This window comes from Symphalangus syndactylus, chromosome 5, assembly GCF_028878055.3.
Source record: "Symphalangus syndactylus isolate Jambi chromosome 5, NHGRI_mSymSyn1-v2.1_pri, whole genome shotgun sequence".
NCBI lineage: Eukaryota > Metazoa > Chordata > Mammalia > Primates > Hylobatidae > Symphalangus > Symphalangus syndactylus.
This window is the reverse complement of record NC_072427.2, coordinates 90501566-90526166: the sequence shown is the minus strand read 5'-3', so window position 1 is coordinate 90526166 and position 24601 is coordinate 90501566. Positions and strand designations below refer to the sequence as shown.

General features: G+C 40.7%; 1 protein-coding gene across 1 annotated transcript in view; it reads left to right on the top strand.

The window, feature by feature from the left end:
• The window catches only part of IGSF5 (immunoglobulin superfamily member 5), a 63036-nt gene extending 38769 nt beyond the window's left edge, over window positions 1-24267 (top strand). The window contains exons 6-9 of the mRNA XM_055279734.2: window positions 10147-10168; window positions 13966-14057; window positions 15494-15573; window positions 23450-24267. Coding sequence (XP_055135709.2) covers window positions 10147-10168; window positions 13966-14057; window positions 15494-15573; window positions 23450-23545 — 290 coding nt within the window. The 3' untranslated portion in view covers window positions 23546-24267. The remainder of the gene's footprint in view (window positions 1-10146; window positions 10169-13965; window positions 14058-15493; window positions 15574-23449) is intronic.
• Window positions 24268-24601: the final 334 nt, after the last annotated feature.

Below are 24601 nucleotides of genomic sequence, written 5' to 3'. Positions count from 1 at the left end.
TGGGTACATAATGAAATGAAGGAAGAAATAAAGATGTTCTTTGAAACCAACGAGAACAAAGACACAACATACCAGAATCTCTGGGACACGTTCAAAGCAGTGTGTAGAGGGAAATTTATAGCACTAAATGCCCACAAGAGAAAGCAGGAAAGATCCAAAATTGACACCCTAACATCACAATTAAAAGAACTAGAAAAGCAAGAGCAAACACATTCAAAAGCTAGCAGAAGGCTAGAAATAACTAAAATCAGAGCAGAACTGAAGGAAATAGAGACACAAAAAACCCTTCAAAAAATTAATGAATCCAGGAGCTGGTTTTTTGAAAAGATCAACAAAATTGATGGACCGCTAGCAAGACTAATAAAGAAGAAAAGAGAGAAGAATCAAATAGATGCAATAAAAAACGAAAAAGGGGATATCACCACCGATCCCACAGAAATACAATCTACCATCAGAGAATACTACAAACACCTCTATGCAAATAAACTAGAAAATCTAGAAGAAATGGATAAATTCCTCGACAAATACACCCTCCCAAGACTAAACCAGGAAGAAGTTGAATCTCTGAATAGACCAATAACAGGTTCTGAAATTGTGGCAATAATCAATAGCTTACCAACCAAAAAGAGTCCAGGACCTGATGGATTCACAGCTGAATTCTACCAGAGGTACAAGGAGGAACTGGTACCATTCCTTCTGAAACTATTCCAATCGATAGAAAAAGAGGGAATCCTCCCTAACACATTTTACGAAGCCAGCATCGTCCTGATACCAAAACCTGGCAGAGACTTAACCAAAAAAGAGAATTTCAGACCAATATCCTTGATGAACATTGATGCAAAAATCCTCAATAAAATACTGGCAAACCGAATCCAGCAGCACATCAAAAAGCTTATCCACCATGATCAAGTGGGCTTCATCCCTGGGATGCAAGGCTGGTTCAACATACGCAAATCAATAAATGTAATCCAGCATATAAACAGAACCAAAGACAAAAACCACATGATTATCTCAATAGATGCAGAAAAGGCCTTTGACAAAATTCAACAACCCTTCATGCTAAAAACTCTCAATAAATTAGGTATTGATGGGACGTATCTCAAAATAATAAGAGCTATCTACGACAAACCCACAGCCAATATCATACTGAATGGGCAAAAACTGGAAGCATTCCCTCTGAAAACTGGCACAAGACAGGGATGCCCTCTCTCACCGCTCCTATTCAACATAGTGCTGGAAGTTCTGGCCAGAGCAATCAGGCAGGAGAAGGAAATAAAGGGTATTCAATTAGGAAAAGAGGAAGTCAAATTGTCCCTGTTTGCAGATGACATGATTGTATATCTAGAAAACCCCATTGTCTCAGCCCAAAATCTCCTTAAGCTGATCAGCAACTTCAGCAAAGTCTCAGGATACAAAATTAATGTACAAAAATCACAAGCATTCTTGTACACCAATAACAGACAAACAGAGAGCCAAATCATGAGTGAACTCCCATTCACAATTGCTTCAAAGAGAATAAAATACCTAGGAATCCAACTTACAAGGGACGTGAAGGACCTCTTCAAGGAGAACTACAAACCACTGCTCAATGAAATAAAAGAGGATACAAACAAATGGAAGAACATTCCATGCTCATGGGTTGGAAGAATCAATATCGTGAAAATGGCCATACTGCCCAAGGTAATTTATAGATTCAATGCCATCCCCATCAAGCTACCAATGACTTTCTTCACAGAATTGGAAAAAACTACTTTAAAGTTCATATGGAACCAAAAAAGAGCCCGCATCGCCAAGTCAATCCTAAGCCAAAAGAACAAAGCTGGAGGCATCACGCTACCTGACTTTAAACTATACTACAAGGCTACAGTAACCAAAACAGCGTGGTACTGGTACCACAACAGAGACATAGATCAATGGAACAGAACAGAGCCCTCAGAAATGATGCCGCATAGCTACAACTATCTGATCTTTGACAAACCTGACAAAAACAAGAAATGGGGAAAGGATTCCCTATTTAATAAATGGTGCTGGGAAAACTGGCTAGCCATATGTGGAAAGCTGCAACTGGATCCCTTCCTTACACCTTATACAAAAATTAATTCAAGATGGATTAAAGACTTATATGTTAGACCTAAAACCATTAAAATCCTACAAGAAAACCTAGGCAATACCATTCAGGACATAGGCGTGGGCAAGGACTTCATGTCTAAAACACCAAAAGCAATGGCAACAAAAGCCAAAATCGACAAATGGGATCTCATTAAACTAAAGAGCTTCTGCACAGCAAAAGAAACTATCATCAGAGTGAACAGGCAACCTACACAATGGGAGAAAATTTTTGCAACCTACTCATCTGACAAAGGGCTAATATCCAGAATCTACAATGAACTCAAACAAATTTACAAGAAAAAAACAAACAACCCCATCAAAAAGTGGGCAGAGGACATGAACAGACACTTCTCAAAAGAAGACATTTATGCAGCCAAAAAACACATGAAGAAATGCTCCTCATCACTGGCCATCAGAGAAATGCAAATCAAAACCACAGTGAGATACCATCTCACGCCAGTTAGAATGGCCATCATTAAAAAGTCAGGAAACAACAGGTGCTGGAGAGGATGTGGAGAAATAGGAACACTTTTACACTGTTGGTGGGACTGTAAACTAGTTCAACCATTGTGGAAGTCAGTGTGGCGATTCCTCAGGGATCTCGAACTAGAAATACCATTTGACCCAGCCATCCCATTACTGGGTATATACCCAAAGGACTATAAATCATGCTGCTATAAAGACACATGCACACGTATGTTTATTGCGGCACTATTCACAATAGCAAAGAGTTGGAACCAACCCAAATGTCCAACAACGATAGACTGGATTAAGAAAATGTGGCACATATACACCATGGAATACTATGCAGCCATGAAAAATGATGAGTTCGTGTCCTTTGTAGGGACATGGATGAAACTGGAAAACATCATTCTCAGTAAACTATCGCAAGGACAAAAAACCAAACACCGCATGTTCTCACTCATAGGTGGGAATTGAACAATGAGAACTCATGGACACAGGAAGGGGAACATCACGCTCCGGGGACTGTTGTGGGGTGGGGGGAGGGGGGAGGGACAGCATTAGGAGATACACCTAATGCTAAATGACGAGTTAATGGGTGCAGGAAATCAACATGGCACATGGATACATATGTAACAAAACTGCACATTGTGCACATGTACCCTAAAACCCTAAAGTATAATAAAAAAAAAAAAAAAAAAAAAGAAAATTGCTAAGAGAATAGGTCTTAGATATTCTCACCACAAAATAGCGATGAATACATGAGATGATGGTTATATGAATTAGCTTGATTTAATCATTTCACAATGTGTACATAGCTCAAAATATCACAGCGTACACTGTAAATACACGTAATTTTTATTTATCTGTGTGTTTTAATAAAGCTCAGACAATAACAATAAAATAAAAACCACAATGAAAGACACATTGGCTTTAAGAGTCCTTGAAAGAAACGGTGGCAAATTCTTGGAGAAGAAAAGGACTTTCTTTTCTTTTTTTTTTTAATTGTACTTTAAGTTCTAGGGTACATGTGCACAATGTGCAGGTTTGTTACATATGTATCCATGTGCCATGTTGGTGTGCTGCACCCATTAACTCGTCATTTAGCATTAGGTATATCTCCTAATGCCATCCCTCCCCCCTCCCCCCACCCCACAACAGGCCCCGGAGTGTGATGTTCCCCTTCCTGTGTCCATGTGTTCTCATTGTTCAATTCCCACCTATGAGTGAGAACATGCGGTGTTTGGTTTTTTGTCCTTGCGATAGTTTACTGAGAATGATGATTTCCAGCTTCATCCATGTCCCTACAAAGGACATGAACTCATCATTTTTTATGGCTGCATAGTATTCCATGGTGTATATGTGCCACATTTTCTTAATCCAGTCTGTCATTGTTGGACATTTGGGTTGGTTCCAAGTCTTTGCTATTGTGAATAGTGCCGCAATAAACATACGTGTGCATGTGTCTTTATAGCAGCATGATTTATAGTCCAGAAAAGGAGTTTCTTCAGGAAGGAAGCTGTTTCTTTGGGGCCTGATGCAACCCCTTAGGAAGACCAAGATCTTCATGCTCTTGAAAAGATGATTGAAGCCGTGCCCTTCTCACCAAAGACAATGATTATTGGATTTTTGTGCTTATTTGTAAGGATGTATAACTATTATAATGTCATTTAGATGCTATGGTTTCTTAGAATAATATCTACATATCTGAGCACGTTAAATGGTTGTTTCCTATTCTGAAGAATTTTAAATCTCCCTTTGTAGGTGAATGTTGATAGAGTGGTAGAAAGAAAAAATAAGATCTTCTGTTAATAAAAAATAGTACCAATACAATTAATAAAAATAATTACGTGTTTCTTTAGAATGAAGTTCTCTGAGATACTCCCACATCATATGAAAGCAGTAGCCTTGCTTGGGGTTGGGATCAAGGGTGGGGTGGGCACATAAACACTGGGTGGGCTCGTCATAGCATTAGGCAGTTTGTGGCTTCAGAAGCCTACGGACGCTTTATCATGAGAATGCTCCAGGACTTGCCGTGTGCTGAATGTGTGTTTGTCCTTACCTTTCTTCCTTTTGTTAAAAACTTCATGTACTCCTGTTTGAACATTTTCTACAGTTAAATTATTTTTCTTAAGATCGGAGTTTTGATGTTAGCTTGCATGTCAGTTGAACTACATTTTGAGTTTTCTTAACACTAACTGCCACTCAGTGAACACTTAGTGTGTGTGTGCCAGGCACTGTGCTAACTAACTCTTTTACATGGAGTATCTCACTAAAATGCGTGGTCTAGCCTTAACTAAACTAAAGGTCTAGTCTTAGCTCCTCGATGAATTTGGTTTGTGATTGGGGGATTCACTCTGTAGTATAACTTAGGAAAATTTCAGACACATCAATATTTTCTTATATTCCCTTCCTTCTTACATGAAGGGCGGTACACTATAGATATTCTTTTGCGTTTTACTTTTTTTCCCTTACAATATATCCTGGAAATCGATCCATGTCAGTTCATCGAGATTTCCTTCCTTTCTTATTACAGCTGCATGGTTATAACATTGTGTAGATGTACCATGGTTTATTCAACCATTCTCCAGTATATAAGCATTTAGGTCATTTCTGGTATTTTGCCATTACAAGCAATGTTGCAATGAATAATGTTGTGTATGTTCATATTTATGGAGGTGTAGCTTTTGGGTAAATGCTCAGAAGTGGGATTGCTAGGTCAAAAGCTACGTGTGTATGTCGTTTTGTCACGGATTGCCAAATTTCCCTCCAGCAAGGTTGTACAATTTGCATGCTTACCAGCAGCACATGAGAGTTCCTGTTTCCCCACAGCCTGGCCAGCAGGGTGTCATCGTACTGTTTAGTTTATGCCAACCTGGAAAGTAAGTAAATAAATGGTATCTCAGCATAGTTTTGATTCTATCTTATTATAAGTGAGGTTGAACTACTGTTCTATCTTTTTCTATAATTGAGAACAATTTTTATATGTTTTTATAACTTGTCACTCTATATCTTTTGCTCATTCTTTTCTCTCTCAGATTTTTGGGCTTTTTACTCCTTCTAATTTTAAGAATTCTTTTGATGTCAGGACTGATGGCGCCCCTTTATCTGCGTTTTGAGTCATAGGAAGTCTTTCCTTATATGTAAGTTTTTTTTTTTCTGGTGCTTATATCTTATATGATTTCATTTATTTGTCTTTCTAGGTTTTATTCATTCTTCTATGTGATATGTTGTATGCATCTAATTTTGTCTTCTTCCAAATAACTAAGCAGTTGTCCCAGCAGCATTGACTGAAATCTCTGTCTTTGGCCTGGTGGTTTGAGATGCCACCTTTATCATACACTAATTTCCATATACACTTAGGTCTCTTTCTGGGCTCTCTATTCTGTTCCATTGGTCTGTTTGCCTATTCATGCACTTACACTGTACTGTTTTAATTATAGAAGTTTTATAGTATGTTTTAATGTCTCCTTGGGCGAGTCTGCCTTGTAGCTTTCCGTTTTAGTGTTCTCCTGGCTAGTTTTGCATGTTTATTGTTAAAACTTGTTTATTTTAAAAAATTGTGGCAAAATCTACATAAAATTTTCCATTTTAACCATTTTTGAGTGTACAGTTCAGTAGCATTAAATACATTTACACTTTTGTGCAACCATCACTACCATCCATCTACAGATCTAGGTTCATCTTGCAAAATAAACTCTGTACCTATCAAACAATAACTCCCTATTCCCGCTTCCCCCCAGTCCCTGGCAACCACGATTCTACTTTCTATCTCTATCAATTTGACTATTCTAAGTATCTTATATAAGTGGAATCATGCAGTATTTGTCTTTTTAAAAATGGCATACAGAGTGATATTTTGATATGTGTGTACAATGTATAATGATCAAATCAGGGTAATTATCATATCCATCATCTCAAACATTTATCATTTCTTTGTGTGGTGAACATTCAAAAATCTTCTCTTCCAGACTTTTGAAAACACAGCACCTTATAGTTAACCATATTCCCTTTACAGTGCTGCAGAACACTGAACCTCTTCCTCTTACCTAGCTGTAACTTTGTGTTCATTAACCAAGCTGTCCCTAGCTTCCCCCCACTACCTCCCCTTCCCAGCCTCTGATCCCCACAATTATAATCGCTGCTTCAGTGTGCTCAATTTTTTTTTTAGCTCCTAGCATATGAGTGAGAACATGTGGTATTTATCTTTCTGTGCCTGACTTATTTCACTTAACACAGTGCCCTCCAGGCTCATCCACGTGCTGTGGATTTCATTCTGTTTTACGGTGGAATAGTATTCCATGGTGTATATGTGCCACATTTTCTTTATCCACTCATCTATTAATAGATATTTAGATTCATTTCATATCTTAGCTATTGTGAATAGTGCTGCAATAAATGTGGGGGTGCAGATATCTCTTTGATGTACTAATTTCAATTCTTTGGGATACCCAGATTGCCTGATTGTATGGTAGCTCTATTTTTAGTTTTTTTTTGAAAAACCTTCATACTGTTTTCCATAATGACTGTACTAATTTACATTCCCACCAATAGAGTATGAGAGTTTCCATTTCTGTTCATTCTCACCAGCATTTTTATTTTTTGTCTTTTTGATAATAGCCATTCTAACTAGGGTGAGATCATATCTCATTGTGGTTTTGATTTGCATTTCCCTGATAATTAGTGATGTTGAATATTTTTTCATACATTTGTTGACCATTTACATGTCTAAGAAGATATCTAAATTGAGAAATGTGTGTTGAGACCATTAACTCATTTTAAAATTGTATTTTTTTTTTTGCTGTTGAGATGTTTGAGTTCCTTATATAGTCTGGATATTAATACCCTGTTGGACGAATAGTTTGCCAATATTTCCTCCCATTCTGTAGGTTATATTTTTGCTGTTGATTGTTTCTTTTGCTGTGCAGAAGCTTTTCAGTTCAGTATAGTCCCATTTGTCTATTTTTCTTTTTGTTGCCTGTGATTTTGAAGACTTAGCCATAAAATCTTTGTCTAGGCCAATGTCCTGAAGGATTTATCCTATGTTTTCTTCTAGTAGTTTTATAGTTTGGTGTCTTATGTTTCTTTGAGTTTATTTTGTATCCACTTTGAGTCAATTTTGTATATGGTAAGAGATAGGGGCCTAATTTCATTCTTTTGTATATGGATATCCAGTTTTCTCAGCACCATATATTGAAGAGGCAGCCTTTTCCCAGTGTATATTCTTGGCACCTTTGCCAAAAATCAGTTAGCTGTAAATACGTGGATTTATTTCTGGGTTCTCAGTTCTGTTCCATCTGTGATATACCTTTATTCTCTGGGAAGCAGAAATTGAAAGGCAGTAAACTCCTGTTGGACCTAAATTAGATGGGAAATTGTTTTTACCTGGGAATTATTCCATATGCCCCAGATGGGTTACTCGAATAGAAGACCCTGGATTTTAAAGGAAAACCACTAAATGACTTAGATTTTAATAGAGATGTGACTACAGATTGTTCAGTACCTTCAGCACGTTATTTCTAACATGAGCTATGTGGAGTCGTTGGAGAAATTCTGGTTATTTGTACATCCTGGTTCCCTTCAGCTTTTGTCTGTTCTATACTCATCTCATAAGAAGATTAACCGATGGTTGTTGGCCCACACAGGATATGCAGGAGGTGATTTTTAGTTTCTTCATCTACAGAATGGGAATACATATTATCCTACAGATGGGTAGCAATAATTAAATAAGTATATTAAAAGATTCTGTGATCCATCCTAGATTTAATCTTTTCTTTAACTTTGAGATGAAAAGCCCTTGTAAGAGTGAACTGTCCCCCCACCCCCGCCCACCCCATTCAGAGTAAGTCCAGATAAGGCTACGAACAGGGCTGCCACAGTCTACTTACAATGCCCATCTTGCCCCACCAGGTGTGATTCATAGTGGAAATTATGCTATACCTTCACATAAGTGTGAAAGATGAGTAAAGGTCTGGATTTCTCTATGATGATTATTTCAATGCTTAAAAAATATTAAACATCAAAAATTTTCAGAAAGTATTTTCTGGTTCTCTGCTGCTATCCAGAGATTTCTCAGTAAGCCGACTGATTAACTGGCCACATAGGAATGGCTGAGGTTCTGCTCAGCCTGGCCTGGGGGCTTTGGGTTGGCAGCATTCTAGAGGGACCCCAGGCTCTTTTCTTTTCTTTTTTTTTTTCCTTTAAGTTACAAGATTATTTATTTAGCTATCAGAAATATAACATTGTTCCCTTTTCTTTTTTTTATGATACTTTAAGTTTTAGGGTACATGTGCACAACGTGCAGGTTTGTTACATATATATACATGTGCCATGTTGGTGTGCTGCACCCATTAACTCGTCATTTAACATTAGGTATATCTCCTAATGCTATCCCTCCCCCCTCCCCCGACCCCACAAAACCCTAGAAGAAAACCTAGGCAATACCATTCAGGACATAGGCATGGGCAAGGACTTCATGTCTAAAACACTAAAAGCAATGGCAACAAAAGCCAAAACTGACAAATGGGATCTAATTAAGCTCCTTTCTTTTTTTTTTTAATTTTATTATTATTATGCTTTAAGTTTTAGGGTACATGTGCACAATGTGCAGGTTTGTTAACTGTGCTTACACTGGGGACATTGGAGGCATTCCATTCATCTCTTACCTAATAGTCTCTTTTCTGCAATACAGATAGAATTGTTTTAGTTCGGGATGTAAATTGGCAGATGTTATTAGAACTGAAAATACATGAGAACGTTATCTAAAAACTGAGGACAATGAGTATTTAAAAAATCTTAATCAAGCTTGATATATAGAAGGCCTAGACAGTAAAGCTCGGTTGTAAAGATCACAGGCTTTTGGGACAAAAGGTTAGGGACTTGATCTGTGGCTTTTTACTCCCCACCTTCAAATCCTAGATTCCTTCTAATCAGTCTATGGATCCACTGACTAAAAACATTAGCAATTTAATGACAGTGTTTTTTTTTTTGATGGGGGTGGGGGCACAACTGTATCAGTGGGTACCGTTGGTACATATTGATTGAAAATGTATCTTTGAATTAAAGAAATATGGTAATATTAATATAATAGTGTCTAGTCTGTTATATAATAACAGTAACACCTACTTTTGAGTTATTGTAACAGTTAAATGAGCTTTTGTACACAGCCCGCTTGGTGCTGGCACATGGTAAAAATTGAATGAAGAGCAGCAGTGATTGATAACACAGAACATCTTTTCTTGGTATATGGAGTCTGTATAGTCACACTAATCAAATTCAATATTCACAAAGTAATAAGTAAATACCCCTGGGTGACTGAAATATAGTAAGTACTATACAGCCTATATTTCAGGTACCTAGGAGTTATTTATTTTTCTAATAGTTAACAGTGAATTCTACTTTCCTATGCTTGGAAGTCATTTGATAATTTGGTATGGGAAAACTTAATAATACTCCTTGGGTCACAAATACTAATGTTGTGTCTGTTAAAATAAGGGTGTCTATAAAAATTAATGAGACTCGATTTTTAGAATAAGTATCCTGATTTTTCTAATGTAATTTTGTTCTTTTTTGCAGGATGTCGTATTCAATTTCAAAGGTAAGTTTGAAACCACATCTATTTTCTGAAAACAAAACAAAAATATTGAACAACAACAGTAATAACAGCAATACATACACACAGCTGTGGGATTTTTGGATTTATGTTATCCAAAATTAAGTACTGAAAGTAGACAATGCTGAAAAACACGTATGCCAATCACAAACTCATAGGGCAACATTAACTGTGGAATGAAATAGATGGGTTGCCACTGCTTACCTTTGACTTGCTCTGGTTCACTTAGGGAAATGGAGATTTTTTTAGTGTCTGGCATTTGCAGCTCTTTCCACAAGAGGACACTGTGCACCATGACTATCATCCCTCCAGCTTTGGGCGGAGGCCAGGGTCACCAGCAGAGGTCCTACTGGAATTTCTGGGGTAGTGGAGAGAAGTGAGCCAAGCCGGATGCCTGCAAGTCACGTGAAACCGTCCAGGCAGACAAATTAGGCAGTGTTCGGTGCTCATTCAGCCACGGGGAGTGGACAGGACAGAAAAATTCCTTTCATTCCCAGGCTGCCCAGAAGTAGCTGCAAGCACTTTTAAGGTAACTGTGTCAAGGACTTACAACAAGTAGCCAGTAACCCTTTTAAATGTCTGCAATATTTACATAGCCATATGTGCACCAAGGGGAGGGTTTTTTCGACAGCCGTTGTTTGTTGTGGGTAATATAACAACACATGTAGTTATCAGTATTTTATTAGAATATTTACATTTTTAAGTGCTGAGATTCTAAAATACCTTTTGGCTACATTCTGTGAATGAAGGTGCACAATCACCACGTGGCAAAGCCTATCCCTTCTCCCTCTGACCCCTGGCAATTGCAAAGTTTGGAGAGAGGACACCACCAAGCAGCAGTCTGAAAATATTTCTCCTTTGAGGCCTGACTTAGGGCAAGGGAAGAGGAAGAAAAATAGACCCTGATAATTATTCTGGCATTTCTCTTGATTGCTACTACCAGCGGGATGGAAGCCTGGACTGTCGGTTCACCGTTGTTGACTGTGCCAACATCTTCCATTTCTGTTCTCTGGGGTCTTAGGTGATTTGAAAGCACAATAAAGTGATCAATAGCTACTCAGGATAATGGGTAGAGGATAACAACAACTATAGAATATGACACTGGGAGCATGAGAAAAGCTAGTATATCTTGAGTGCCTGATGTACATGCCAGGTACTCACTGTTGCACGCTTTGTAGAGTTTTTTGTCTGAATGTGAACTGGACGGGCCTGCCTCAGGGCTTGGGCACCTTTGTCTCTGTGCAGCCCTTGAACTTAGGTGAGACTGCATTAAGCTCCAGAGGGACAATGGGGATTGCCCACTGGATAATCCAACCCCACTTGCTTTCCCCTTTCACGATGTCCATGGTGCTCACTCCAGCTGCTTGAGGACTTCTTTTGCATTAAAATAATTAAAATTATCTATATATAGTTGTATGTTTATTATGGAAAAAAATCAATGCATGTTTACCTTTAGAAAAAATAAATATAAAGATAGGCACAAGAAATAGTTTAAAAAAATCACCCACACTTCTATAGTTCCGAAGTAATTATTGTTAACTATGTATGTACCTACATACTCAAATATTCATGTATATACCCATATGCACACAAAGCATTTTGTGAAATGTGGATTATAGTAATCATTATTTCATAGCTTGCTCTTTTCACTTGGCACATTCTGAAGATTATTTCTGTTAACAAATACTTGCTCACAGCATTTTTGTATTATTTGTTTGATAGTTTTAGATAGATACTTATAAGTACAGAAAAGTGCACAAGTTACAGGTGTGTAGCTTGATCAGGTTTCACAAAAAGCACAAATGCCTGGGCTTGATGGCTGAAATTCACAGCTAGAACATCCTCAGCATCCCCAAAGCCCCCTAGACCCCGGTCAAATTGCTGCCTACCCCTCCTCCCCAAAGGTGACATTCTTCTGACATCTTTCCCACATCCCCAGAGATTAGGTGCATATATCAATGGTGTCATTTTGTGTATACTCATTTATGTCTGCCTTCTTGAGCCTCTCACTGTGAGACTGATCCATACCGTGGCACGTGAGTGTCAGTGGTTCATTATTATGTAATATTACATTCTGGGCACATATGCAATTTATTTTTACCTTTTTTTTTTAAATGGGTGTTTGAATAGTTTTCAGGTTGGGACCATTACAAACACTACTGCTCTGGCCAGGCATGGTGGCTCACTCTCATAGTCCCAGCGCTTTGGGAGGCCAAGGCAGTGGATCCCTTGAGCCCAGGAGTTTGAGACCAGTGCGGACAACATGGAAAAACCCCATCTCCACAAAAAGTACAAAATAAGCTGGGCGTGTTGGTGCTTTCCTGTAGTCCCAGATACTCAGGAGGCTGACTTGGGAGGATCCTTTGAGCCCAGGAGGCAGAAGTTACAGTGAGCCGAGAACACACCACTGCACTCCAACCTGGGTGACAGAGTGAGACCTTGTCACCCAGAAACAACAACAACAAAAAACAACTACTCTGAGTATTATTGTAGGGGTCTTTTGGTGAACATAAGTACTCATTTCTGTTTGGTTCTGTGGGGAAATACAGCTGACCCTCTTTATCTGCAGGTTCCACATCCTCTGATTCAACCAACAATGGATCAAAAATATTTGAAAAAATATACAACAGTAAAAAATAATACAAAATAAAGAAGCAGTACAGTATAACAACTATTTGCATAGCATTTACATGGTATTAGGTATTATAAATAATCTGGGGATAATTTAAAGTATATGGGAGGATGTGTGTAGGATATATGCATATGCAAATCCTACACCATTTTATATCAGAGACTTGAGCATTTGCAAATTTTGGTATCTGCAGGGGTCCTGGAATCAATCTCTAACAAATACCAAGGGGAGACTGTATCTAGTCCTAAAAGCTGGGCCAGAAGGTAGCATATCTTCAGCTTTAGACAGTGCCACATTTTTCCAAAGAAGGTGTACAGGCTTACACTCCCACTGGCAGTGTGTGAGAGCTCTCACATGTAATAATTTTGACAGACACCGTGGAATTCCATTTTAGAGAACCACCATCATTTATTTTACTAGTCCCCTCTGATTGGGCACTTGGTTGTTTGCAGTTTGCTTTTATAAATAGCTCACGAATCAACATTCTTTCAAGTACATATTTGTACATGTCCTTGATTGTTTCCCTAGCATACATCCTTAGAGGTCAAGTGTGACTACTTAAAATTCTTTGGCTATCCATTGCCAGACTTCCTTCCAGCCTCCAAACCCTAGGAGGCTGCACCAACTTTTGCTTTATTTCAGGAGTTGGCACAATTTTTCCATAAAGGGCTACGTAGTAAGTATTTTTAGTTTTGCCAGCCATATAGTCTTTGTCATGAGGACTCAAGTCTGCTGTTATAACATGAGTATGGCTACATGTTGAGGTAGCCGTAGACAATATGTGAGCTGATAGGTGTAACTGTGTTCCAATGAAACTTTATTTACGAAAACAAGGAGTGGGTCAGATTTGGCCTGTGGGTCATAGTTTGCTGACTCTTGCTTTATTTGGTGAATGGTTTCTGAGAGTTGAGTAACAACTGGGGAGTGGAGTCCTTGGACCATGATAAACTTTCATCTCTCCCCATAATGGGAATGTGTGAATAGGCAGGCGTCCATACCTGCAATGCAGCGACAAAGCTATAGACTTGTGTTAAGTTCAATGTGTAAGCATACTCTTGAGAGTAACCATGTGAACTGCGTAGGTATCCATTGCCCATTTGGCAATGTTAATGTCAACAATTAACATGAACATAAAATGATCTAATTGTAGGAAATCTGAAAAAAAGAAGACAAACAAAGAAACTGAGACAGAAAGTGGAAATGAAAACTCTGGCTACAATTCAGACGAACAAAAGACCACAGGTGAGTAGACAAGAGGAGTGGTAGAAAGACCTGGGAAAGAGAGAGCTGGAAGAAGGGCTGGCTTGCCAGATACCAGCTGCACAGGGAGGCTAACTTGGCAATGGTTGTTATTTTTTGGAAAAATTTTAGAAGACGAAATTCTAGAACTCGGAATACTCCAGGAGTAGGTTAATAGTAAAAATCCACCTATTTGTCTAATGCTTAAAATAAAGTGAGGAAGAACCGTGAGAGCTTTAAAAAAAATTTGTTTTTTTCCATCACACACTGGGGCCTGTCATGGGGTGCGGGGAGAGGGGAAGGATAGCATTAGGAGATATACCTAATGTAAATGACAAGTTAACGGGTGCAGCACACCAACATGGCACATGTATACATATGTAACAAACCTTCACATTGTGCACATGTACCCTAGAACTTAAAGTATAATAAAAAAAAATTGTTTTTTCCCCATGCTTTCTTTTTTGTTTAAAGCCCTCTACATTAAAACATGTGGGGAGGTATTTTAATACATCAGGGGTAACTTCCTCCCAATTTCAAGTAGAGTCAAGTAAGGGATCTGTTCCCCTTGAATGTAACAGGGAGTTGGGAATGCTGGAAAACTAGACCCACTTTTGGAGAGTCTTGCTGTAATATCTCATTTTCTTGCTATGAGACAATACAGAGTGATAATGGGGTGAGGGCATCTCTAAGACAACGTCACCAGGAAGCAGCAGCAGTTGAGTATTGAAGGCCGATGAGAGGGGAAGGCTGAACATACTCCTCCTTGGCAGGATGAACGGGACACCTGCCCTCACAGGCTGCCAGGAACACCAAATTCCATGGGAAGGTTTTCAGCCAATCAATCCTTGCTGAGGGAGGGGCCTAAACACCTTCGTTTTCCACAAAAATTGGAGCTCTATTTTCAGCAGCCCCATTTTTTTTATTTTACCATGGCTGCCTCCCATGTGTATTCCAGATTGCATCTTTCAGATTTAAAAAAATTCCAGAGAGCATGGACTGTTTCCTTTGATAATCTGACCACAGCTTCTTGCAGGTTCCTGTGAGTGAATATTTATTCATTATTATTTTGAGCAATTGACTATCTGGACAAAAATCATGGCCCAAATCAAACATCTCTGTCTCTTTTATCTCCATTTGTCTGGCATTTATTTTCCTTGATCAGCTGTGGAAGCTTTAGATCATTTTTTGTCTGGGTGAAACTAATGTGTCGAGAAAGAAATTGATTTTGAGTTAGTTTTCCACATCTTTATTTCTTTAAAGAAATAATGTTCTAAAGGGATGGGATCTCAAAGGAATTTAAAAAAAGTGTTCATGGTTAAGGATTATGCCAGGGGTACTACAAAGAAGCAAATGTGTTTCTTTATAAATCAGAATTGTTAGAGCACACAGCTTGGTTTTTGCCACTTAATGACTCTAAAATTGTTCTTCTGTTGCAGAAACTGCTTCTCTCCCTCCCAAATCCTGTGAATCCAGTGATCCTGAACAAAGAAACAGTAGCTGTGGCCCTCCTCAACAGGTGGTTTAGACCATTTTCCCCCTTTTTGGACTTTTTTGGCTATTTAAAAATTCTTACCTTGTGGTGGGTGATTATAAAACGGTGCACGTTGTGTATTCATGATGGTGGCATGTTGCCTTTCCTCCCCTCCATATCAACTGGTCAGCATGGAGAGATGGGGCTGAGACATGGACTGTTTCTTGCCCTCAGTAGCAGTTGCTCCAAGATCAAGGCTGGTTCTGGGTAACAGCTCTGGGTTCACATTTTGGGAGGATATGACTTGATTTGGGACGTATCCGCCTGAGTTGGCCTAAGAGTGAGCAGCATATATAATGTGCCATTTGTTCTCTTTGAGCCATATTCTCCCAGGACTCAAATCCGTTCTGCTCTCCCGGTTACCCGCTCCCACGTGGTGCTCTAGATCATTTTGTGTCTGGGTGAAACTAATGTGTCGAGAAAGAAATTGATTTTGAGTTAGTTTTCCATATTTTTATTTCTTTGAAGTAGTAACGTTCTAAAGGGGTGGGATCTCAAGGGAATTTTAAAAAAGTGTTCATGGTTAAGGATTATGCCAAGGGTACTACAAAGAAGCAAATGTGTTTCTTTATAAATCAGAATTGTTAGAGCACACAGCTTGGTTTTTGCCACTTGGACCCTTTTGTATTTGGACCCTTGGGGCCTTTGGACTCATGGAAGGATCCACTGGGTTTGAGGATCAGGACAGGGAAAATGTAGTTTGCTCTGCATGCAAGTTCTATGCTGATAAGCTTGAGGGCTGAAAAAATCCTGTTGGGGTTAGAATTTTAGAGAAGAGAGGAGGAGTCCTTGATGATTAAGGATTATGGCCAGAATGGCTAAGAGGCTGGAGTTGCCATTAACCTAGATAAGGAATGTTATGGGTGGAGCAATTTAGGGGGAAAGATTAGACATCTAATTTGGAGCTTATAGATTCTGAGGTCTCTGTTAGATGTCCACATGGAGATGCTGAATGTGTAGTTAAATTCCCCAGTCTACAGTTCCAGGGAGAGGTACTAGCTGTAGATACTGGTTGGTTGGTTGGCAATGTTTCGATGGGAGCTGTCTTTTCACAGGATGGTTCACTTAAGTAAACAGTCAACTGGCAGCACTGAGAACATAGTATGTTAATTTGCTGATATAGAGTTAGCATTGGTTATCATACATGAATGAATGAGAGTTCGTTTTATATCCCGAATCACAAATTAGGTAGAATATATATAACCAACACCCTTTTCTGACCTGTACAAATGCAAATTCAGACAAGAAGTATTTCAATGCAATTCTGTGATTGTGTCCCCAATAAGTATAGATGTTATCTTCTTTTAGCTTTTGGAAAAGGTAAACTTGCAGACTGGGTTTTGGATAGCACACTGGGCCAGATGGGTTGGGTTTGTTCTGCTAGGAGCTGCTTTACCTGAGGGGATGGTACCCAGTAGGTGCCTGTGTGGCCCCTGATCATTCTTTCTTGGCACAGAATTTACCTGAGTTTCCAGGGAGCTCTGGGCAATAATATTCCTCCCTGCAATTGGGATTCAGCTCAATAACCTACATCTTGCCAGTGATGTGTGTTTTTCAGGCCTGTAGGGAGGAAGGGAGTGCTGATTGATGCTCAGTCATGTATTGGGAAAACCTAAGTGATACTATTAATGTTAGTGTCAACACAGGTAGCCAGACAACAAGACATATGAGGGGCCTGGGGCATAAAGGAAACTGTGCCAGAGTAACAAATCGTTAGCTCCTGGTACAAGTTCCAGTGACTTTCCTCAGGCTGGGTGTCAGGAAAATGGAGAGGTAATGTTTTTTCCATCAGGGCCGCTCTCTTTGGCACATACATCTTTTGATGCATTTAATTTGGAGCTGGAAGGGACGATGATGCAACAGGTTTCCTTTAGAAGGACCAGTCTCTGAGTGAAAGGTGGCGGTGGAAGGGAGTGATTGTTGGGCTGTGGGGTGGCTGGCTGAGGGGCTCGCTCCCACCCCAGCTCCAAGCACGGACAGCCAATAGCACATTTAAGCCAACCATGATTTCCACAGCCCTTCTGTGGTTATCTTTGTCTATCAAGTGTGTTTCTATCAGACAAGGCAAAGTGTTCAGGTCTGGCGTTGTGGGGAGGGTATAAGCTGGCAGGAGATTCAGAATAGGGTCATGCCACATAATTCTCTTCGAAATACGTCTAGTATGAATGAGGAGGAAGGGGAATGTGAGGTGCATTTGGATACCTGAGTGGAGGGTGACGTTTTGCAGCTCGGAGTGGATGCTTCCTGATGCTTGTAGTGTTCTTTTGAATATACACAGGGAGAGAAACTTAAGAGGTTTCTGCTACTGAAATGTGTACCCAGCTAAATAATCAATCGGTGGAAAAAGAACAGTGACCCTTGAGGTGCTGAGCCCTGGGGACTGGTAACGTAGCCTCATGTTTCTTATTTCCTGAAGGGCTTGTCGTCTTCTAGGGGAGCTGGGCACCTCATCAGAGAGTGCCAAGGCCCTTAAGAAACAAATCAGGACTCTAGGAAGTTGAATTGTCTTTGGCTGGGCTAGAAACTAATGAGGGTTATTAAATAACTGGGTCTTTCTACTCATCATGGGGGGACTTTAGGACAAAGTCGTAAAGAAGAGGTCTATCTTTGATTACGACCAAAGAAGGACTTTGCCATCATGGGCTCAGGCACGGCCTCCACGTTGCCCATTTGGAGAGTCTGGATGCAGGACGTACCACGGGCCGTGTTTCCTGGGAAGCACTTAGAGGAGGAATGAGCAAAATGGGCCGCAGCGGAAAGGCTGGGCCTGGGGACACAGCCGTTCCCTTCCATTTCCTTGGTCCAAAGAAGACATAGACTTTGTTGTGGTCAACTGGCCACTTGAGAGCTGCCAGAACAGCGAAGCCACAGCTTATAGACGCAGTCAAGGTGACGTTGGTACAGAGTTTCCTTTTAAGAACTTCCCCAGACCAGGGCCCTGCAGCCCTGCAGCCCTGCCAGGCCTATGTCACCAGGTTCTTGCTGTGTGGGCTGATGAGGACCTCCGAATTCTGAATGCCTTGGTCCAAGGTGTGAAAACAATGCAATCGTGCCTTCTTTTCTCAAAACTTTCTCCATTCTGCAATAAGCCTTAGTTCCTAATAGGGCCCAGGAGAGGCAGCTGAGAGCTATTCAGAGCCCCGTCTCAGTTTTCCTTTCATCCTCCTCTCCGCATGCCTCAGTATGACTCCAATTTGTCAGAGCCTCCTGCGCTGCTGCCGCGTGTTTCGCGCACACAGGCCTCCCAGGCCCAGAGCTGGGACCCAGCAGGGCTCCTGCCCGAGAAGCTGGCTTGTTAAGAGTTCAGGGTTGTTGACTACAGATTGCACTATTTTGCAGAAACCCCGCATGAAGCTCAGGTCCTGAAAAGCCTGTAGATTAGACTGAAAGATCCCAAGCCGTGAGCCAGCCTGAAGCAAACCCTTTTCCGATCGTGGTTGCTGAAGAGCTAGTTGGGTCAGATAAATGGCCTATCCATGGAGGCGCGGCGGGCACAACAGCAACTAAAGCTCCTGCTTTGTCTTCATAGATCGCAGAGCAGGATAGTTTTGGTTTTGTGAACAGGACGGCAACTGCTGATCACATACACTCGCTCTCTGCTCATGCTGCATTCTCTGCTGAAGCTGGTGATCTGTTAACACTTGGCAATTTCAGGAGGACTTAACTAATGGATGACTGTTGACTACACACAGGCTAGTCCAGCATTTCTAGGTGCTCAGTTACTCATTAAAGTGGAGAGTACCTTCTATGCCCAGCATTATGCTATCACAAGCAAGGTACTAGAAGGTGCATGCATGTGCAGATAGACAAAGTTCCTTGGCTTTTTTTTTTTTTGAGATGGAGCTTTGCTCTGTCACCCAAGCTAGAGTGCAGTGGTGTGATCTCGGCTCACCACAACCTCTGCCTTCCGGGTTCAAGTGATTCTCCTGCCCCAGCCTCCCGAGTAGCTGGGATTATAGGCGCCTGCCACCATGCCCGGCTAATTTTTGTATTTTTAGTACAGACAGGGTTTCACCATGTTGGCCAGGCTGGGCTCGAACTCCTGACCTCAGGTGACCTGCCCACCTCAGCCTCCCAAAGTGCTGGGATTACAGGCGTGAGATAGCTTGCCCGGTCTTTAAAAATTTTTTTTGAGACATAGTCTTGCTTTGTTGCCCAGGCTGGATTGCAGTGGCACGATCATAGCTCACTGTAACCTCGTACTCCTGGGCTCAAGGGATCCTCCTGCCTCAGCCTTCCGGAGAGCTAGGACTACGGGCACTTGCTGCCATGCCTAGTTAATTTTAAACATTTTTTTTTTTTTTGTAGGGACAGGGGTCTCACTATTTGCCCAGGCTGTTCTTAAACTCTTGGCCTGAAGCGATCCTCCCACATGGGCCTTCCAAAGCATTGGGATTATAAGCATGAGCCACTGCACCTGACCCCTACTTCCTTTGCTGTTAATCCCAATCAGTTATGACAAAAATATGATTAGATCACTATAGATGAATATACAACCTAAAAATAACATCATGTTTTGGGTCATTTAGAAAAGTTAAATAATTTCATATCAAACTGCCTTTCCACTCCTTTGTGATCGGGGGCACTTTGTTTTCTTCAGGGGCCCATTGCTTAAATATGCCCCCAGGATGGGGAAATTTGATGTGCCAGGGTTGGCCCACAGGTCATTGATGAGGCCCTTGGGAAGTCCAGATTTATGGTCTTCACCTCTAGACATCAGGACTCAGAGGGCTGAGGAGATGTTTAAGCAGCTCTGCTTTTTAGGACAACTCAATGTGGCTAGGCTTAAGGGTTATTGGTTACCTTACAGCAAGAGGGGAATCAAGAGTTTTGGAAAGGGAAGAGTGGCAGGTCCCCAAGCACCAATCTGCCTCCTCCATAACTTCACCCTGCGCGATGTATACTCAGCAATTCTGCTTTGCCCAGCATCCTGAGGCCTTCATAATGGCCTGTGCTTACCCACCTGGAGTGGGTTCTACTGGGGTTGGTGATGCCGTGCTCTTTCTCCCTCTGCCAGGAGTCAGCTGTATTTCCGCAAGTAGAGGAGTGTCTGGACACTGAGTCCGGAGTCTGGGAAGGCACCCAGCTCAGGGCGGTGTATGACGTTAGGAGGAGCAGCAGGTTTCCAGGTTACTTGTGCCCCCACCTTCAATGTCACAACTCTCCATCTCTCTTCCCTGAGTTGTACACATCTGTGTCTACATCTCAAGGCTGCCATGGGTCTCTGCATATGGCATCTTTGTCATGAATCACCCAGCTCAATTTTAATAACATCCAACAGTTACTAGAACAGGAAACTAGAACTTTAATATTTTAGGAAAGGGTAGAATTTGCTGCTGCACCAGCCTCCCATAACTCCTGCCCCTTTGGCATCCTTTCAGTTAAGGTCCAGCATGCCAAAGGCACACACTGCCATGGAGATGAGCAAGACAAGATGCAGTGGTGAAACCTTTTTTTCAAACCCTTAGTTATCCCCTGATGCTTTCAGTGCCGGGAATCCTTTGAAAACTTTAAAAAGTGGGGGCATGTCTCAGGAGTAGTGTGATGGGGACAGCCTGGGGCTGGAGTTTTGACCACCAAATGCCAGACACTGTGGCCAGGAGCTACAGGCACAATGGCTGATATAGGCCAGGTCCTCAGGGGGTCGCTGGGTTGTAGGCAATGGGAAGAGGCACCGGTTCCTAGACCTCTTGGCCCCCAGGCTGCCTGGAGCTCCCTCTTTTGCTCATCTCCAACTCTAAGCACCCTCTCCTGCCAATTTCTTCCCTGAACATGGGACTTCCTGCTCAAGAAATGGGGCAGTCCTTGTTCTTGCCACCACCTGGCAGAAATGGTGGATGTATTTCCTGAATTCTCTATTCCGGTTTTCCCAAAGAATGCTTGCTGAACACGGAGGTGCACCCAGCGCCTATAAATACCTCTGCCTTGGTACCCTGCTGGTGTAGCAGCAGCTCTCAGTACAGCTCTGTGCCAGGAACACACGGGGTACTTGTTAAAACGCACACTCTTGGGCCTCTGCCAGACTTTCTGGATCAGAATGTCTGGGAGATAGGACCAAAGAATCAGTATTTTAATCACATTCTCCAGGTGATCTGCTTTGAGGAATTTTTTTTTTGGTCCCAGTGTGAAAACTCCACAGACATGTATAGCATTGTTTCTAAGGGAGTGTGCTCTCTGATTTCTAGAAGTCTTCCTACAACTGTGCATTTAGAATTACTTGTACCTCATGTCCCTGCTCCACTGACCTTGCTGCAAAGCACAGAGAAGAGTTTGAGATGCTTATGGTGGTGCCATGATCAATGCCAAGTGAAAGGTCTTGACACCAAATACTCCACTGTCCACGTGGCATCCTACCAGGGACACTCTTAATTAAACCTTCCATATTTTAGATGGGTCCTAAAGCACATTGCATTCAACATAAATGAAAAAATAGAATCCTAGATCTCAATCATGGATTAAATTGTAAGAAGGGTCAGAAGGAAAAAAGAGATTGATTTTCAAAACTGGCATATACAATATGACACTTTTCTTCTCTGATTATTTCTCTGATGACTGAACCTACAGTTGGAATATGTAGTACTGATAGGGTTTTCTAGACAAGAGTTTCCCTGTTGGTGAAATAGAATGAATTTGGGTGTAACTGCAGCTGAAACACATTAGGGTAAAAGTAATAAGTAAAATTAGAAATTCCTAATAAAATTTATAATCAATTACTGGGAAAGGCATGCTTTTTTATTTTAGTATGAAGCCAGGGGATTTGCAAATGTTTTGTATTTTGGTGAATATTTAAAACAAAGAATCTTCCTTTTCCTCTCTTTGTCCTGTGCCTTAACTCACTGTCAGTGCCTTTTGCTGGTTGTTTTAGGAAATTCTCTGTCTCTGTCATTTTCGGAAGGTGGGCATATGAACAACTTGAGACCTGGATCAAGCCTTCCCCACAAATCACCCCCTCATTGAGACAAACGGAAATACATACTTGATAAATTTAGAAAACAGCGACGTTTGCACAACCCAGCAGTGAAAACAAAAGCAAACAACAGTAGGAATCTCTAGCATATTAGCAGCACAAGGCACACATCTTAAAGCATTGCTGACGTAGTTCCACCTGCTGTCCAGTTTTCCCTGTGTTATTGGGAGTCAACAAATTAAGAGCATGAGCTAGAGTAATTCTATCCTCAAGACTTGCTAGCATTCCATCGCATTGTGAATAATTTATCATGCCCAGTTACATTATTTGAGACGTTAAATGCAGCTATCGTGCCCTGGAACCTGAGCTGCCGTTCTCAGGACTGGCAGGAAAAAAGTGTTGCACACATTTTCATAGGGCAATGTTATGAGACAGGCATTGGCCACTCTGGAGGATTAAATGGTTTGTTTGGGATTACATTTCTGAATGAGAACAGGAAAGACTGTGTTTCTCCCTGATAGGGAAAGGAGACAGATTGGTGATGTATCTGGAGTCAATTCTTCAATTTTGTCCCCCTGCTCTAGAAACAATGCATGCTCTTTAAGAAGTTTAGAAATATTTTATATTTTCATAAAAATTCTAGCCAGTAAAGCAAGAACTTCCTTAGGAAAATTGAAACACAAAACAAAACAATGAGTCGCTGTGGTAAATTTGCCTTAGTCAAAACAAATACTGATTCTTGGAATTGGATTGCCCTTTAGGGCCTGAACTTGGAAAACTTCTATATTGTGTGTTACCAGAAATGATGCAAGAAAGGAAGAGCTCATTTTAACATTTTTATTCCTCTCTGTACCTTAATTTTATCTTAACAGATGAGTGAAGCTCCCTTTTCAAGTATGCATTTTACAGTGATCTCAACCCATTGAACTGACTTTTTTCCTCCTCTGTTGCCAGGGGGCTGATCAATGTCCACCCAGGCCAGCAAGTCATCCACAGGCTTCTTTTAATCTGGCCAGTCCTGAGAAGGTCAGTAATACAACTGTAGTATAGCAAAGACTTCCCCAAGCTCCACTGAGCGCTTGGCTGACATTTTACAACACGGTGATAGCATCCTTCCTTTCCATCCTAAGACTGGCCTGCAGCTTTGCCAACATTACCTGAAGAGGAGATGTCGGAGTCATCAGAACTGATACTTGACAGTGAGAGAAGGAATCGATTTTCCCAGATTTCAAAGTAGAATGTGACTTTTAAGAGGTTTCAAGGTTTTTGTGAATTCCATGAAGTTACTAAGTAAAAGCTGCAAATTCATCATAATTTTTCTCAACACTCAACACTCCTACTTGTTAATCCAACAAATGGTAGATAAAAGTCTGTATTGTACCATGACTTTCAAAAGTTTTTATTATCTTAAAGCATATGAAGATGATATTTACATATATTTAATATGTAGGGGTATTATTACATATTATCAGTGAAATACAAGTGTAAAAATTAGGGTCAACCAGAAATCTACAATTGACTGTCAAAACTGAGCTCAGTTAAAGTAAGATTCAATTCTAACGTGGATGTGCATGTTCCTAAATATCTTATGATTGAATATTTACACGAAGACATTCATTTTTATCTGCCCCTTTATCAGACCTATTTGCATCTCCTCAAGTGAATTAGATGTGGCTTATGCTTTGCAGAGGATGGACCTCACCTACTCTGCACACCATGAAAAAACTGGAAATGGGCATTGTAGTCTTTAATTAATAAAAACACCAAAAATGCGTATTGCCTTTCCTAACTCTTCACTATTCAGGTGGTCGTTTAAAGAATCATAGTATTCGGGAATCAAGCCTTTTCCGAGAAGGAAAACAAGAGCCTTCTGCAAAAATCCATCCCATCTTCACAATTATCTTTGCTGACTGTACATTCACTTCATTTAAAGTTAACATGAATGTTGTTATGAAGAATAAATTGCTGCCTTTCCCCAATATTTTTCTTTTTCCATGTAGATACAGTCAGTGAATTTCACTGCCCATTCCACCCCTTCATATTTAACCTAGAGGCAAGACTGTGATTTGACCGTGCTCTGAACTGGTTGGTGCAGATTTCTATGCT